This window comes from Oncorhynchus clarkii, chromosome 14 (assembly GCF_045791955.1).
Source record: "Oncorhynchus clarkii lewisi isolate Uvic-CL-2024 chromosome 14, UVic_Ocla_1.0, whole genome shotgun sequence".
In the NCBI taxonomy this organism is placed as follows: Eukaryota; Metazoa; Chordata; class Actinopteri; order Salmoniformes; family Salmonidae; genus Oncorhynchus; species Oncorhynchus clarkii.
Window position 1 is genome coordinate 34,734,621 of NC_092160.1, and position 15,110 is coordinate 34,749,730.

General features: G+C 45.4%; 2 protein-coding genes across 2 annotated transcripts; one reads left to right on the forward strand and one right to left on the reverse strand.

Moving 5' to 3' along the window:
- The first annotated feature begins 510 nt into the window (after window positions 1–510).
- LOC139365884 (uncharacterized protein DDB_G0287625-like) lies at window positions 511–1,726 on the forward strand. Its single transcript, XM_071102940.1, has 2 exons — window positions 511–531; window positions 656–1,726. Exons 1-2 carry the CDS (start codon window positions 511–513, stop codon window positions 1,724–1,726), a joined length of 1,092 nt encoding a protein of 363 aa, XP_070959041.1.
- A 10,170-nt stretch (window positions 1,727–11,896) lies between these two features.
- LOC139366560 (THO complex subunit 3) lies at window positions 11,897–14,251 on the reverse strand. Its single transcript, XM_071104198.1, has 6 exons — window positions 14,069–14,251; window positions 13,594–13,750; window positions 13,217–13,421; window positions 12,755–12,916; window positions 12,453–12,553; window positions 11,897–12,222 (listed from the first exon to the last, which is right to left on the reverse strand). Exons 1-6 carry the CDS (start codon window positions 14,246–14,248, stop codon window positions 12,059–12,061), a joined length of 969 nt encoding a protein of 322 aa, XP_070960299.1. The 5' UTR covers window positions 14,249–14,251; the 3' UTR covers window positions 11,897–12,058.
- Between the last annotated feature and the right edge of the window lie 859 nt (window positions 14,252–15,110).

The following is a 15,110-nucleotide window of genomic DNA, read 5'->3' on the forward strand; positions in this document are numbered from 1 at the left end:
AATAAACCAAATTAATATCTATCTAACCCCCAAAAGCTATTTAGAATGTATAATCGTCATTCTGTTTTTCTTCCAATCATATTACTGGAATCAATCATTTTCAATCTTGAAAGCAGAGCATTTGTGTTTGGAAGGGTTGAGGAGGCTGGGGGCTGTGAGTTATATTTCAATTCAGTGAAGAAAATATGTTTTTTTCCCTCACATCTAACCTTTATCGTGATTAGTAGCTAGTGGGAGAATGGAGAATCAGGGTGAGGGTCGCCTCGCGGAGCTATCCTTCCAAATCTCGTCTTGTGAAGAGCATGGCGTCCGAGGCTAAGCTTGGGGGAATTACATAACCCTAACTATCAGTGATCAGTGGGTAATAGTGGGTTACAGGGTTGAGGTCAATTCAGAAATTAAACAATAATCCAATTCCAAATGTTCCTAATTAAAAAGCATTGAAGATATTTAGAATTGGAATTCCAGTTCTGGAATTGACATTGAATAGTAAAATATGGTGGGAGGGTCATGTTTGAGCAAACAATTGATGTACTGTGATTGACAGCTGTCTCTCCCTTCTACTGTTTCCTCAAATATTTTATGCAGAGAAATCAGGCATTTTGACTTCTACCTAAGTGAGAACATAACAACTGAGAATACCTTGAAATGAAAGGTGCTCAATCAATTAAAGAACCAAACCAATGCCAATCCATCTGGACTGGAGAACCAACCCAATGCCAATCCATCTAGACTGGAGAACAAACCCAATGCCAATCCATCTGGACTGGAGAACAAACCCAATGCCAATCCATCTGGACTGGAGAACAAACCCAATGCCAATCCATCTGGACTGGAGAACAAACCCAATGCCAATCCATCCGGACTGGAGAACAAACCCAATGCCAATCCATCCAGACTGGAGAACAAACCCAATGCCAATCCATCTAGACTGGAGAACAAACCCAATGCCAATCCATCTAGACTGGAGAACCAACCCAATGCCAATCCATCTGAACTGGAGAACAAACCCAATGCCAATCCATCTAGACTGGAGAACCAACCCAATGCCAATCCATCTGGACTGGAGAACAAACCCAATGCCAATCCATCCAGACTGGAGAACAAACCCAATGCCAATCCATCTGGACTGGAGAACAAACCCAATGCCAAACCATCTAGACTGGAGAACCAACCCAATGCCAATCCATCCAGACTGGAGAACAAACCCAATGCCAATCCATCTGGACTGGAGAACAAACCCAATGCCAATCCATCCAGACTGGGGAACAAACCCAATGCCAATCCATCTAGACTGGAGAACCAACCCAATGCCAATCCATCTGGACTGGAGAACAAACCCAATGCCAATCCATCCAGACTGGAGAACAAACCCAATGCCAATCCATCTGGACTGGAGAACAAACCCAATGCCAAACCATCTAGACTGGAGAACCAACCCAATGCCAATCCATCCAGACTGGAGAACAAACCCAATGCCAATCCATCTGGACTGGAGAACAAACCCAATGCCAATCCATCTGGACTGGAGAACCAACCCAATGCCAATCAATCCAGACTGGAGAACAAACACAATGCCAATCCATCTGGACTGGAGAACCAACCCAATGCCAATCCATCTAGACTGGAGAACCAACCCAATGCCAATCCATCTGGACTGGAGAACCAACCCAATGCCAATCCATCCAGACTGGAGAACAAACCCAATGCCAATCCATCCATCTAGACTTGAGAACCAACCCAATGCCAATCCATCCAGACTGGAGAACAAACCCAATGCCAATCCATCCATCTAGACTGGAGAACAAACCCAATGCCAATCCATCCAGACTGGAGAACAAACCCAATGCCAATCCATCCAGACTGGAGAACAAACCCAATGCCAATCCATCCAGACTGGAGAACCAACCCAACGCCAATCCATCTGGACTGGAGAACAAACCCAATGCCAATCCATCTGGACTGGAGAACAAACCCAATGCCAATCCATCCAGACTGGAGAACCAACCCAATGCCAATCCATCCAGACTGGAGAACAAACCCAATGGCAATCCATCCATCTGGACTGGAGAACAAACCCAATGCCAATCCATCTGGACTGGAGAACAAACCCAATGCCAATCCATCTAGACTGGAGAACAAACCCAATGCCAATCCATCCAGACTGGAGAACCAACCCAATGCCAATCCATCTAGACTGGAGAACAAACCCAATGCCAATCCATCTGGACTGGAGAACCAACCCAATGCCAATCCATCCAGACTGGAGAACAAACCCAATGCCAATCCATCTGGACTGGAGAACAAACCCAATGCCAATCCATCTGGACTGGAGAACCAACCCAATGCCAATCCATCCAGACTGGAGAACAAACCCAATGCCAATCCATCTGGACTGGAGAACAAACTCAATGCCAATCCATCTGGACTGGAGAACCAACTCAATGCCAATCCATCCAGACTGGAGAACAAACCCAATGCCAATCCATCTGGACTGGAGAACCAACCCAATGCCAATCCATCTAGACTGGAGAACAAACTCAATGCCAATCCATCTGGACTGGAGAACAAACCCAATGCCAATCCATCTGGACTGGAGAACAAACCCAATGCCAATCCATCTAGACTGGAGAATTGGTCCTTCATAGATTCAGAGAGTAACTAATTTGGACGGCAGCAAATGGATGGGGGGGGGGATCTAATTACTGTCACCCTTCACTGTCAACACACCACGACTGACAGCACAGCCTCGTAATAGACGGATCAGCATTCATATCTATGGCCATCACGATGACATGGAGGTAGGTAAGCAAGCCTCTCCTGCTGACCTTGCTAGTGATGTTTACATCAGAAGTCTGGTTCTGGCCCTGTTCATCAGACATAAGATAAGACCTTGAGGGAATGATATCTGATTTACGCTGGAAGCTCATCTTTAACAAACAGTTTGATATCACGGCATCCACTGTATATAAAGAGGTCTTAAATTTAGTGAAGTCATTGATCAAACTGTTATGTGGGCTTGGTTACTAGTTATCATACAGAACCGTATTTATAATACTCTAATATAAAGTGTACAGTAATTACATAATGAAACCAATACAATGTTGATCAGACCTTATTAATTCAACATGTTTTTTTGTGTTTTTCAAAAAGGACATCGGTGTAGCAGATGGTAGATCAATGCATATAATACATATTCAGATGTCATGTTCTGTGATCTGAGCTCATCGTTCAAACAGATGAATCCTTCACTACAACTGTTAAGGTACACTACTGATGATGCGCTCCCCAAATTTCACCAGGCTCACTGTTCATTAACTCTTGGAAGTGCTTGCACAAAGGATAGTAACATCTCATCCTGTGTTCTTGGAATCTGAATATCTGGACTTGTCCAGTGACTGCTGAGAAAGATCAGCTGACAACAGGGGAAAGTCTTTGTGGCGGCACGGAGAGACGGCTGACAGGAGGGAATAGACCCCACTGGGACAGTCATGGGGTAGCTTCCCATTTCTGTAGTTTCCCATGCTTCGCAGTATGTTGGAAACACCCGCTTTTAGCTACAGAAAGTCAACATACGAGAATACCCCTAGAGTCTGCGAGAGCGGGGGCGGAAGATGACTCATCGGCTGACAACATGGTAACGACTGGACCGGAAACGACTACGAGTAATGAGAGCACAGCACAAGAGAACACCACAGCAACTGTCACAAGTTCTGCTGCAACAGCGGGCCACAAACAGATGCAGGTATGTGTCTGTGGTTGGAGGAAAGTTACATCACACCATGGGTTGAGGATCCACCAGGGGAAGAAGGGGTGTTTGGGTAAAGAGAGACAGAGGCCTCGCATTGATTACTTTCTGCGAAAGCGATCAAATCAGTCGAATGAAGCACAGCAACTGGACGCAAACCATAGTTTGCAGTGCATCAGCACCACTGTCATGGAGGACGTAAACTCAAGCACCGAAGTAACAACTGAGGTGGAACCAACAACAGGAGTGGAACTCACCGAGCCTCCCAGACCTGCAGTCGAGAGGAGACTACCAGGGCACAGGCCGTATGTGAAGTGGCCTGGCGCCAGTGACAAGAAGTTGTGGGAAACAGTGAATACTGACCTTACCTTGACCCTCGAGAAACTTCGAGGCACAGTGGAGAAGAAGTTGGAGAGGATGGGGGACATTATCTATGAGTACGGGACAGAAAGATTTGGAGTGGAAGAGGCAAAAGGCGGGAGAAAGGTTCCAACCCCACCAGTTTCCAGGAGGCAACAAGAAATCAAGCGCCTCGTTCAAGAAAGGCGACAGCTTAAGAAACAGTGGAAGAAGGCCTCGGAAGTGGAAAAGGAGGGCATAGAGGCACTTCAGGCTGATATCAAAACCCGGTTGGCATCCCTCCGCAGAGCAGAGAACCTACGGAAACGCAGAAGGAAGAAAGAACAAACTAGAACTCGATTCTATAAAGATCCCTTCAAGTTCCTTAAAAGTCTCTTCACAAAGGAAAAAAGTGGAGCTCTAAAAACAACAAAGAAAGACCTAGAGGAGCACCTGAGAACAACAAACTTTGACTCAAAGCGACATGAACATCTGGCCATTCCATCAGATATCCCACCCATTGAACCCCCGGAACATCATATTGAGACCAGTCCTCCGACATGGAAAGAGGTGGAAAACACAGTTCGACGGGCAAGAACAGCATCAGCCCCGGGGCCAAATGGAGTCCCGTACAAAGTGTATAAGAACGCACCAGACGTCCTGAGGTTCCTCTGGAGGCTTATGAGAACAGCTTGGAAAAATAAGATAATACCCAAAGTGTGGCGTAGGGCAGGTGGGGTCCTGATCCCTAAGGAGAAGGATGCAGTGAACATCAGCCAATTCCGCCCAATCTCCTTACTGAATGTCGAGGGTAAAATCTTCCTTAGGGTCATTGCCCAGAGGATGGCCGAGTACCTGCAAAGGAATGCGTACGTCGATACATCTGTACAGAAGGCAGGAATATCAGGGTTCTCTGGCTGCTTGGAACATTCCAGCATGATCTGGCACCAGATCCAAATGGCCAAGGTGGAAAAAAGGGACCTCCATGTAGTCTTTCTTGACCTCGCCAATGCATTTGGCTCTGTGCCCCATGAACTCCTGTGGTCTGCCTTCAGATTTTTCCACATACCGGACACCATCACAACCCTGGTGAAGTCGTACTTCCAGGATCTGCAGTTCTGCTTTACCACCTCAGAGTTCACCACCTCATGGCAGTGCCTGAATGTAGGTATAATGGCGGGATGTACCATTTCTCCGTTGGCATTCATAATGGCAATGGAGGTTATCATCAGATCCTCAAAATGGGTTGCTGGTGGACAGCGAGTCGACTCTGGTTTCCGCCTCCCTCCACTCAGAGCCTACATGGACGACATTACAACATTGACCACCACTGTCCCATGCACCAGGAGACTGCTCAGAAAACTCGAGGAGAACATCAGCTGGGCCCGTATGAAGATTAAACCATCCAAGTCACGCAGCATCTCGATTGTGAAGGGAGTACTCTCTGACCTGAAATTCTTCATCGGAGATGACCAAATCCCAACAGTGTCTGAGCAGCCGGTAAAAAGCCTTGGAAGGTGGTATGATGCAAGCCTGAAGGACAAAGACCAAGTGCAACAGCTGCGCAAAGACATCAGTAGTAGCCTACAGTCCATCGACAACACCCAGCTACCTGGAAAGTTAAAGGCCTGGTGTCTGCAGTTTGGTCTCCTACCCCGGGTGTTGTGGCCCTTAGCAGTGTATGAGGTTCCAATCTCAACAGTGGAGAAGATGGAAAGAGTAGTCACAGGCTACTTAAAGAAGTGGCTCGGAGTTCCACGATGCCTTACCACCATAGGCCTCTATGGAGATGGTGTCCTCAAGCTGCCCCTCACCAGTCTAACAGAGGAATTCAAGTGCTCAAAAACCAGGCTCCAGATGACACTGAATGAATCTCGAGACCCAGTGGTGAGCAACAACGCGCCGACCTTGGCAACTGGGCGCAAATGGAGGCCAGGAAAAGCAGTCCAGGAGGCAACAGCAGCCCTCAGACATGCTGACATTGTGGGTCATGTTCAGCAAGGGAGAGGAGGCCTTGGGCTAACTAGCCGTGCTGCTTGGAGTAAGGCCACTGCACCAGAGCGGCGGAAGATGGTAGTGCAGGAAGTACGCCATCAGGAGGAGGCTGCAAGGTGGGCCAAGGCAGTCTCTCTTTCCAAACAGGGACAGTGGACTCGATGGGACAGTGTGGAGAAGAGGAAGATAAGCTGGAAGGATCTGTGGGCCATGGAAGCGAGGCGGTTGAGCTTCTCCATCAGAGCAACATATGACGTCCTTCCAACACCAGTTAATCTTCACCAATGGTATGGTGAAGATCCGGACTGTGCCCTCTGTTCCATGCCAGCCAACCTCAGGCACATTCTCACAGGGTGTAAAACAAGCCTCACTCAAGGACGCTACACTTGGCGTCACAACCAAGTCCTTAAAAACCTTGCGTCCGCCCTGGAGGACAAGCGAGCTGCCACCAACTCCCTACCACCCCCAGCAGCATCACACCTCTTACGGACAAACTTTGTCCACGAAGGGGCTAAACCACCGAAGCGCGGCTCGACACCATTAGAGCGAGACCAGCTGCGCTTGGCCCGCGACTGGAAAATGCTAGCTGACATTGGCCGGCAACTTGTGTTTCCTCCGGAGATCGCAACCACCACCCTAAGACCTGACATGGTGCTCTGGTCCCGTTCACTCAAGAAGGTCTTCATCATTGAGCTCACAGTACCCTGGGAAGACTCAGTAGATGAGGCTTATGAGCGAAAGCATCTGCGCTATGCCGATCTAGCTGCCGAAGCACGGCATCATGGCTGGAACACAGAAGTCCGACCAGTGGAGGTGGGCTGCAGAGGTTTTGTGGCAACATCTACAACCAGACTGCTTAGAGACCTTGGAATTAAGGGCCAGAGCCAGCGTTCGGCAATCAAAGCTGTATCGGAGGCGGCAGAAGGCAGCAGTCAGTGGCTCTGGATGAAGAGGAAAGACCCCAGCTGGGCCCCGAAGTGAGAGGGCCAGGAGGTATGCGGTCAACAATGCTTGACTCAGGGAGGAGGATGCCCCTGCCATGCATAGTCCCATGGGATGTTGGCTATCATCAACAAGGCAACTCCTATGACTAATTGGGAATGGGACGCAAGCGTAGGATTGATCACCCTGTCGCTGGCCGCCTTTGGGGAGGGTGTATAGTGTGAAAGGCCGAAACACCCTAGGAACCAAAGGTACACTACTGATGATGCGCTCCCCAAATTTCACCAGGCTCACTGTTCATTAACTCTTGGAAGTGCTTGCACAAAGGATAGTAACATCTCATCCTGTGTTCTTGGAATCTTACGGATACCATTATCCTGTGTGTGTGTGTGTATCCTGTGTGTGTTTCTTTTCTCTCCGTCTCCCCTCACAGGTGAAAATCATCACTCCCCAATCAGTCAACAATCAACCCATCAATCAGAAGACACACCTCCTTCTGTTTCCTACCCTATCACAGTTCCTTCCCCATGGTTTAAAAACCCCATCATTTGTTTGCTCTTGAGCTCAATCTCTTTGTAAATGCCATGATGGTAGATCTCTGTTCTTCATAGATTTCAGGAGCTCAATCTCTTTGTAAATGCCATGTTGGTAGATCTCTGTTCTTCATAGATTTCAGTAGCTCAATCTCTTTGTAAATGCCATGTATGTAGATCCCAGTGTTTCACTCTCTCGTTGTGTCTTAACCTCTCTTTTGTTTGAGCACCTCCAAATCACTTTGTCATCTCCTGTGAGTATTGTTTTTTCTTATGGTGTTTGCTGGTGGGAAAAGGGGAAACCAAGACAGGTCGCCCATGGGCATATACTACCCGTAGGTAAACTTTGTTAAAAACACTAGTTAGAACTGGGTGGACCACCCACTGTATTTTTGGTTAGTTAGTTAGCTGTTGTTAAAGTAGGCTAGTCTAGCTTAGGGGTGTTTTTGCATATTTGTTTCTTTCCTTGGGTCCAGCTCAGCCCCTTTTCCTGCTCCCCCCCCCCATTACCGTGTGTTTATCAAATAAACCTTGAGTTTGACGGTATTATTTCGGTTGTCGTGGTTATTTTGTTCACACTTTGTCACAATTATAATTTACATGAGTTATGTTACGGGTCTCACTACCATCCCCCCCTAGACTGTCGGGCCAAAAGGGATTCGTAACAACAACAATGATTCATTGTGGCACTATGATTTACCTTAGAGGAGGAATTGAAAGACATCAACCCTGTTGTCCTCTAAGGGGGCTTTCACCTCAAATTGGTTTGGAGTGTTTTTTTCCCAAACTCTAGCACATTTTCCCTTTTAAAAATCCAGCCCATTAAAACAACAATAGTAATTTATTAACATTCGATTGATGATGGCTGACAATGGAAAAACATCTTACAATGGAAGTACAATAGGAAACATTAGCATTTGTCATGACAGGAAGGAGAGAGAGTTTTATTTCATTTAACCTTTATTTAACTAGGCAAGTCAGTTAAGAACAAATTCTTATTTACAATGACGGCCTACCAAAAGGCCTCCTGCTGGGACAGACGCCTGGGATTAAAAATACAATATAAATATAGGACAGAACACACATCACGAAAAGAGAGACAAGACAACACCACATAAAGAGAGACAACACAACACCACATAAAGAGACACCTAAGACAACAACATAGCAGCAACACATGACAACACAGCATGGTAGCAACACAACATAACAACAACATGGTAGCAGCACAAAACATGGTACAAACATTATTGGGCATGGACAATAACACAAAGGGAAAGAAGTTAGAGACAACAATACATCACACAAATCAGCCACAACTGTCAGTAAGAGTGTCCATGATTGAGTCTTTGAATGAAGAGATTGAGAGTTGCTAACATTGTTTTGAAATGCAGATTTTAGATCCTTTGTTGTTTTGACCAACGTGACAGATATAGGATACCCCAAACTAAATGACATTAGGGAGTGGCTGTTCCATCCCTGCTAGGAATAGGAAGCTGCAAAATGAAAACATCCTGGAGCCCGCTGCTCAGAAGCACCAAAGAGGGGAGAGGACAGCTGTCACCAGCCAAGTCCGAAGCCTCCTGATCTGGGCACTGAGACGGCTCTCGCTGGGCAGTGTCTGTCTTGGCTGAGGAAGATGAACGAGGAATTGACACCATGTCTAATCTCTAGTCACAGATGGTGATTCCCTAGAGGAAGCGTAACTGGCCTCACACAGACCCTATGTCAAGACACTCGTTTTTTTTTTCTTCTTTCCAACCCTCCATCGCTCACCTTCTCCTTTGTTATCAGACACGAGGAACTGTTCCATTCTGGAAACATCAGACATGAGGAACTGTTCCATTCTGGAAACATCAGACACGAGGAACTGTTCCATTCTGGAAACATCAGACACGAGGAACTGTTCCATTCTGGAAACATCAGACATGAGGAACTGTTCCATTCTGGAAACATCAGACACGAGGAACTGTTCCGTTCTGGAAACATCAGACACGAGGAACTGTTCCATTCTGGAAACATCAGACACGAGGAACTGTTCCGTTCTGGAAACATCAGACACGAGGAACTGTACCCTTCTGGAAACATCAGACACGAGGAACTGTACCATTCTGGGAACATCAGACACGAGGAACTGTTCCATTCTGGGAACATCAGACACGAGGAACTGTTCCATTCTGGAAACATCAGACACGAGGAACTGTTCCATTCTGGAAACATCAGACACGAGGAACTGTTCCATTCTGGAAACATCAGACACGAGGAACTGTACCATTCTGGAAACAACAGACACGAGGAACTGTTCCATTCTGGAAACATCAGACATGAGGAACTGTTCCATTCTGGAAACATCAGACACGAGGAACTGTTCCATACTGGAAACATCAGACACGAGGAACTGTTCCATACTGGAAACATCAGCATGTTGTTAGAACAGTATGAAAGAACAGGCTGTGCTTCCATCTAAACAAGCGGTGTGTTCTCCCTCCTCAGCTATGGCAGCAGGCCAGAGGCAAGCTACATAAGCTGTTGTGGTAACACTTTACTTGACATCCAGCGTCATAACAGCTGACATAACCTGTCATAGTATGGTCATAACACCCATGACCTACCTATTTACAGTACACCTGTTGTGACAGTGGTATTTCATGGCAGGTTATGACACCTACATAAGTATCAAAAACCCACATTTATTCAAACCTGTTACCGCTGTTGTCTCATACAACAAATCACCCATCGTGATAACTGCTTAGCTTGAACTTATATGAATAGTGGATCTTCCAGCAAGACAATAACCCCAAGCACACATCAGAATACAAAGAAATGTTAAATCGACCACAAAATAAAATGAACATTTTGCAATAGCCATCTCATTCTCTGGAACTTGATGAGGGCCATCCCTAAGCGCAGATGAAGGATATCAATCTGATACATGTCAGAAAAAAAAGGCTCAGTGCCATTATACTCAAAAGGTGAGGTATTCAAAACATCTGAGGGGGAAAAAAAGTATTACTTGTTAAACAAAATATATTTCTCTGAGCCATTGTATTAGTATAAAATATATATTTTTTTTTACATCATTGGACAGGAAAATGCAATATAACCCAGAACTTGTATGGTTTCTTTGAAAGTATTTTTGGCTCGTCTTTGGACCGGACTGAATACTCTACTTAGTTGTCAGGGCGTCATATTCACCCAGTTAAGATAACATGGTCTTGTGCTGGTCGGTGTGTGGGAGCTGTGATACAGAGGGTAGGCTACCATATCAAGTCCAAGACCTCACACCCACCCTCTCTGTGTACATTACATAAATGCATTTAGTTACACAACGTCTTCATGCCATAGCCTGCAATGAATCACCATTTCCTGGCCGAGATACAGTCCCCTCTTAGTGAAATAACCCACCAAATCTAGACAGCAAACATACAATGCACCATATTAGTTTTATACCTTGATATGTTCAACCAAGACAAGTATACAAGACTGTTGTTTTAATATATATATATATATATAGTCTCAACAAAATGTGATACAGCACTGTGTGTAATTGCAAACTGTATGGAGAAACAGTCATGTAGAAAACTCTACAGAAACAAACAACTATTTCACAGTTGGGATTCACTGCCATCTGGTGGTTTCCAAGAGAACACTAGTGTTTTCCCCCTCACCACAGAGAGGAAATTATGTTTTATCTCTTCCCTTCAGGGCAACCCTAGGCCCTCTTCCCTTCAGGGCAACCCTAGGCCCTCTTCCCTTCAGGGCAACCCTAGGCCCTCTTCCCTTCAGGGCAACCCTAGGCCCTCTTCCCTTATCAGAACCACTGCAATTCTCTGTTAATTTTACATCTAAAATGGCACTCTTTCTAGAAATAAAAAAAAAACAGTAGAAGAACATTGAGGATTTGACTTCTGGAGAAATATCAGTTTACATGACGTAGCTATTTAAACAGACATCCCTTCTGGCTGTATTTAAAAAGGACCAAAAGTCAAGGATGTTGTATTGAACATATGAAGAAGTCTTGCAGCACAGGGATAGGTAACATGCCTCCACAAAGTAGGGCCAATCATCCGCATAAACTCAGTTTAAAGAGTGAATCAAGAGACGTGTGTGTTTGATCCCACTCAGGAATCATTAGGTAATCCAACCAGTTTAACAGCGCCTGCATCGCTACCCCACTCAGGAATCATTAGGTAATCCAAACAGTTTGACAGCGCATGCCTCGACTCCCACTCAGGAATCATTAGGTAATCCAAACAGTTTGACAGCGCCTGCATCGACTCCCACTCAGGAATCATTAGGTAATCCAAACAGTTTGACAGTGCCTGCCTCGACTCCCACTCAGGAATCATTAGGTAATCCAAACAGTTTGACAGCGCCTGCCTCGACTCCCACTCAGGAATCATTAGGTAATCCAACCAGTTTAACAGCGCCTGCATCGCTACCCCACTCAGGAATCATTAGGTAATCCAAACAGTTTGACAGCGCATGCCTCGACTCCCACTCAGGAATCATTAGGTAATCCAAACAGTTTGACAGTGCCTGCCTCTCTATTGTTGTCGTACTTCCCTTCCTTGTCATCACATGCGTAGGCCAGCAGCGGTCTCTTAGGATGCCAGGCTACTGTGAACGTAGGAGACTCACACTGGACCTCCCACAGCTTCTCTCCTGCATAAACACAAAACAAAGAAGAGGATACTGAGGAAGGATGAAATCAAAATAAAGAGAGGACTTGATTCTTGCCATGGACTATGTGGCATAGTGTGGGCTTGTTGTGTGGATCGTACATTCCACAGGGAGCAGAGAGGGGAGTGAGGAGATTATCATCAGCACATCCAATTCTATTTTGGTTTCTTTATGTATCCACAGAAAGTTGCATTGACTTCCTTCCAACTAACCTGTTTCAACCTCTGCTATGTCTATGAAGTGGTCCTCTGAGGCTGAAGCCAGCATCTTCCCATCATGGCTGAAACTCAATGTTCTCACTGGCCAGTCCAACCTGAAACACATTCATAAGACAATCAGACTCAACATAGGGATACATTGCAAAAGCATCCATGTCAAGTGATACAAATACCGATCATGTTTTGGATGCTCACACGGGCTACTTGGGTTAGCTGAGGACAGTTTTGCAATTGCACCATTTGTTGTAGATAGATATCTGTCCATATTTACTTGTTTTCAATGTAGACTCACTCACCTGGAAAAACAGCGAACACAGACCAGTTCTTCAACGGTCCACAGACTGACCAGGGCATCTGCACTTCCTGTGGCAAAGTACTTCCCTGTGGGGTCAAACTTGATGCAGATGCAGTTGGAGGGGTGGGCGTTGATCGACTGGATGGGCTTCAGCTCGGGGTAACTGAAAACAACATGTCAAAGTCAGGGAGCCCGTAACTTATGAATCTATCTATTACTTTAAGTCATATCCATGTACATGTGCAACAGCAATAGGCATAAGTTACATCACAGGACATAAGCAACACATTCTAGTTTGAAACAGGATTGTGAATACTAGAGTAACAGGGTGTGTGGGGAAATGGCTCCCTATTCACTAAATAGTGCACTGGTTTACACCAGCACCATATGAGTCCTAGCCAAAAGTAGTGCACTAAATAGGGAATAACCTCGGATGCCATTTTGGAAGGGACCAAGGTCTTACCTCAAGATGTTGATGCACCCGTTTCCATTGGTGAGAAAGAACATGTCGTTGTCATTATTCCACGAGATCTCGTTGACTTCAAACTTAAACTGCTCCTCAGCCCGTGACCGGTGTGATTTGACGTCGATGAAGGTAACCACATCATCCTTGTTCCCAACGGCTATCGTTTGGCCGTCGGGACTCCAGCAGATGTTGATGTTTTCCCCTGCAAACAAACAAAACAGAGCAAGCACTGTTGTCAGCTCAGATCAGAAAGAACCACATGTTACAGATGGCAGAAACTAAAGTACAAGACTGAAGGGTTGTGTTTGGCTAAAGACACAGCAGATGAATCATTTGCATCACTGTCCAAAACAAGGACTGAAACTGGAGGGTACCTTTAGTGTTGACAGTAGCCGTGCACTTTGTTGTTCTGACGTCCCAGATGCGTATGGTCTTGTCCCCTGATGCAGTGACAAACACGTCTGGGTTGGTAGGATGCCAACACAGCTGATCAACACTGTCTCCATGGCCTCTGTAGTTGTTCTCTTTCACCTGTACGGGGTTGATATAGGCAAAAACAGCTAGCAATCAACAAGATGGCTACGGGGGAGGTAGCTACCACTAAAAGTAACTAACTACTAAGTTAACTAGGCTAGCAAAACATAGCATCTAGTTAGCATGTTCTTCCATTCGTGGTCTGATCGTAAAGTTAGCAAATTAATCGATATCTGCTAGATTTTGGGAGGCTGAATGTTACAAGATACCACTGGGGAGGTGTGTTGTTAGCCTTGCACTAACACGCGTGGTTCATTCATTCCATGTTCACTAGCGTCGATAGCATACTACCAAGCTAGCTAGCTAGCAACTTACCAAACGGTCTTTTTCCAAGACAAATACGCTTGCTGTTTTATCAAAAGATCCAGATGCCAACCTCCTGCCGTCGCAACTCCATGCTACTGAATGAACTTTAGCGCTATGCGCAGGGAATTCCCTGCTTTTGTTGTTATTTCTGAAACTCTCTTGCATCTCTTGATAATATCTGGACGCCATTTTGGAAGACGCTCGCTGCCGCGTTATGACGCTACAGGGGGTGTTTGATCTAGTGACAGTCATTTGTTATGTTTTTGGATTATCATGGCTAATTCGTGGATCATAAACGAATATGCCATCATTGTCTAAAAAGTTAAATGGTTTTGATTAAACAGTAAAAACAAATACGAAATAGAGCCCCACAGTGGAGGCATCACTATACCCAGAACACCTTGCGGTCAATCAGGGAAATGGTTCCAATCCACCTGTACAGTAGGTAGCATAATGCACATATTGCGAACACCATTATACCAAAAAAAAGAAGAAGAAATGGTTCCAATCGTTTTTGCGCCATACATTTTTCCCATAGGGGATCTTAGAAACGCTTAAACAAAGGGCTGTGTTTCCTGTAGGCTTACCCTGGCGTGATGTTTAGACTACCATGACAAGATGTCTTTGAACACTATATTCAGCTCTATTTATTGTCAGATTTAAAGATGCTAGTTAGCATCAAAGTAGACATCTTGCAAATCTACAAATCCCTGCCCGTCATCCCTAGATGATGCTTTTGCTAACAGGTATTGTGTCAATTTAAAACAGCTCACAGAATTGACAATTTAAAGAAATGTAGCCTATTTATTCATTACTACATTTAGCTAACATTAGGTAGTTAATCCAGAGATTTTTTTTTTTAACCTTTGAGTCGATTCGTCAGTCTCGTCCAGATCATCATGGCATTTGAAGTTCTTTATGATAGCCACGTGAGTAGCTAATTAGCTAATTAGGTGGTGGGGGGGGTGTAAATACAAGCGAATAAATAAAAGTCACCTTGTCCTAGAGAGATTTACATGGTTATCAAAATGTCACGCCAGGGTAAGAATAC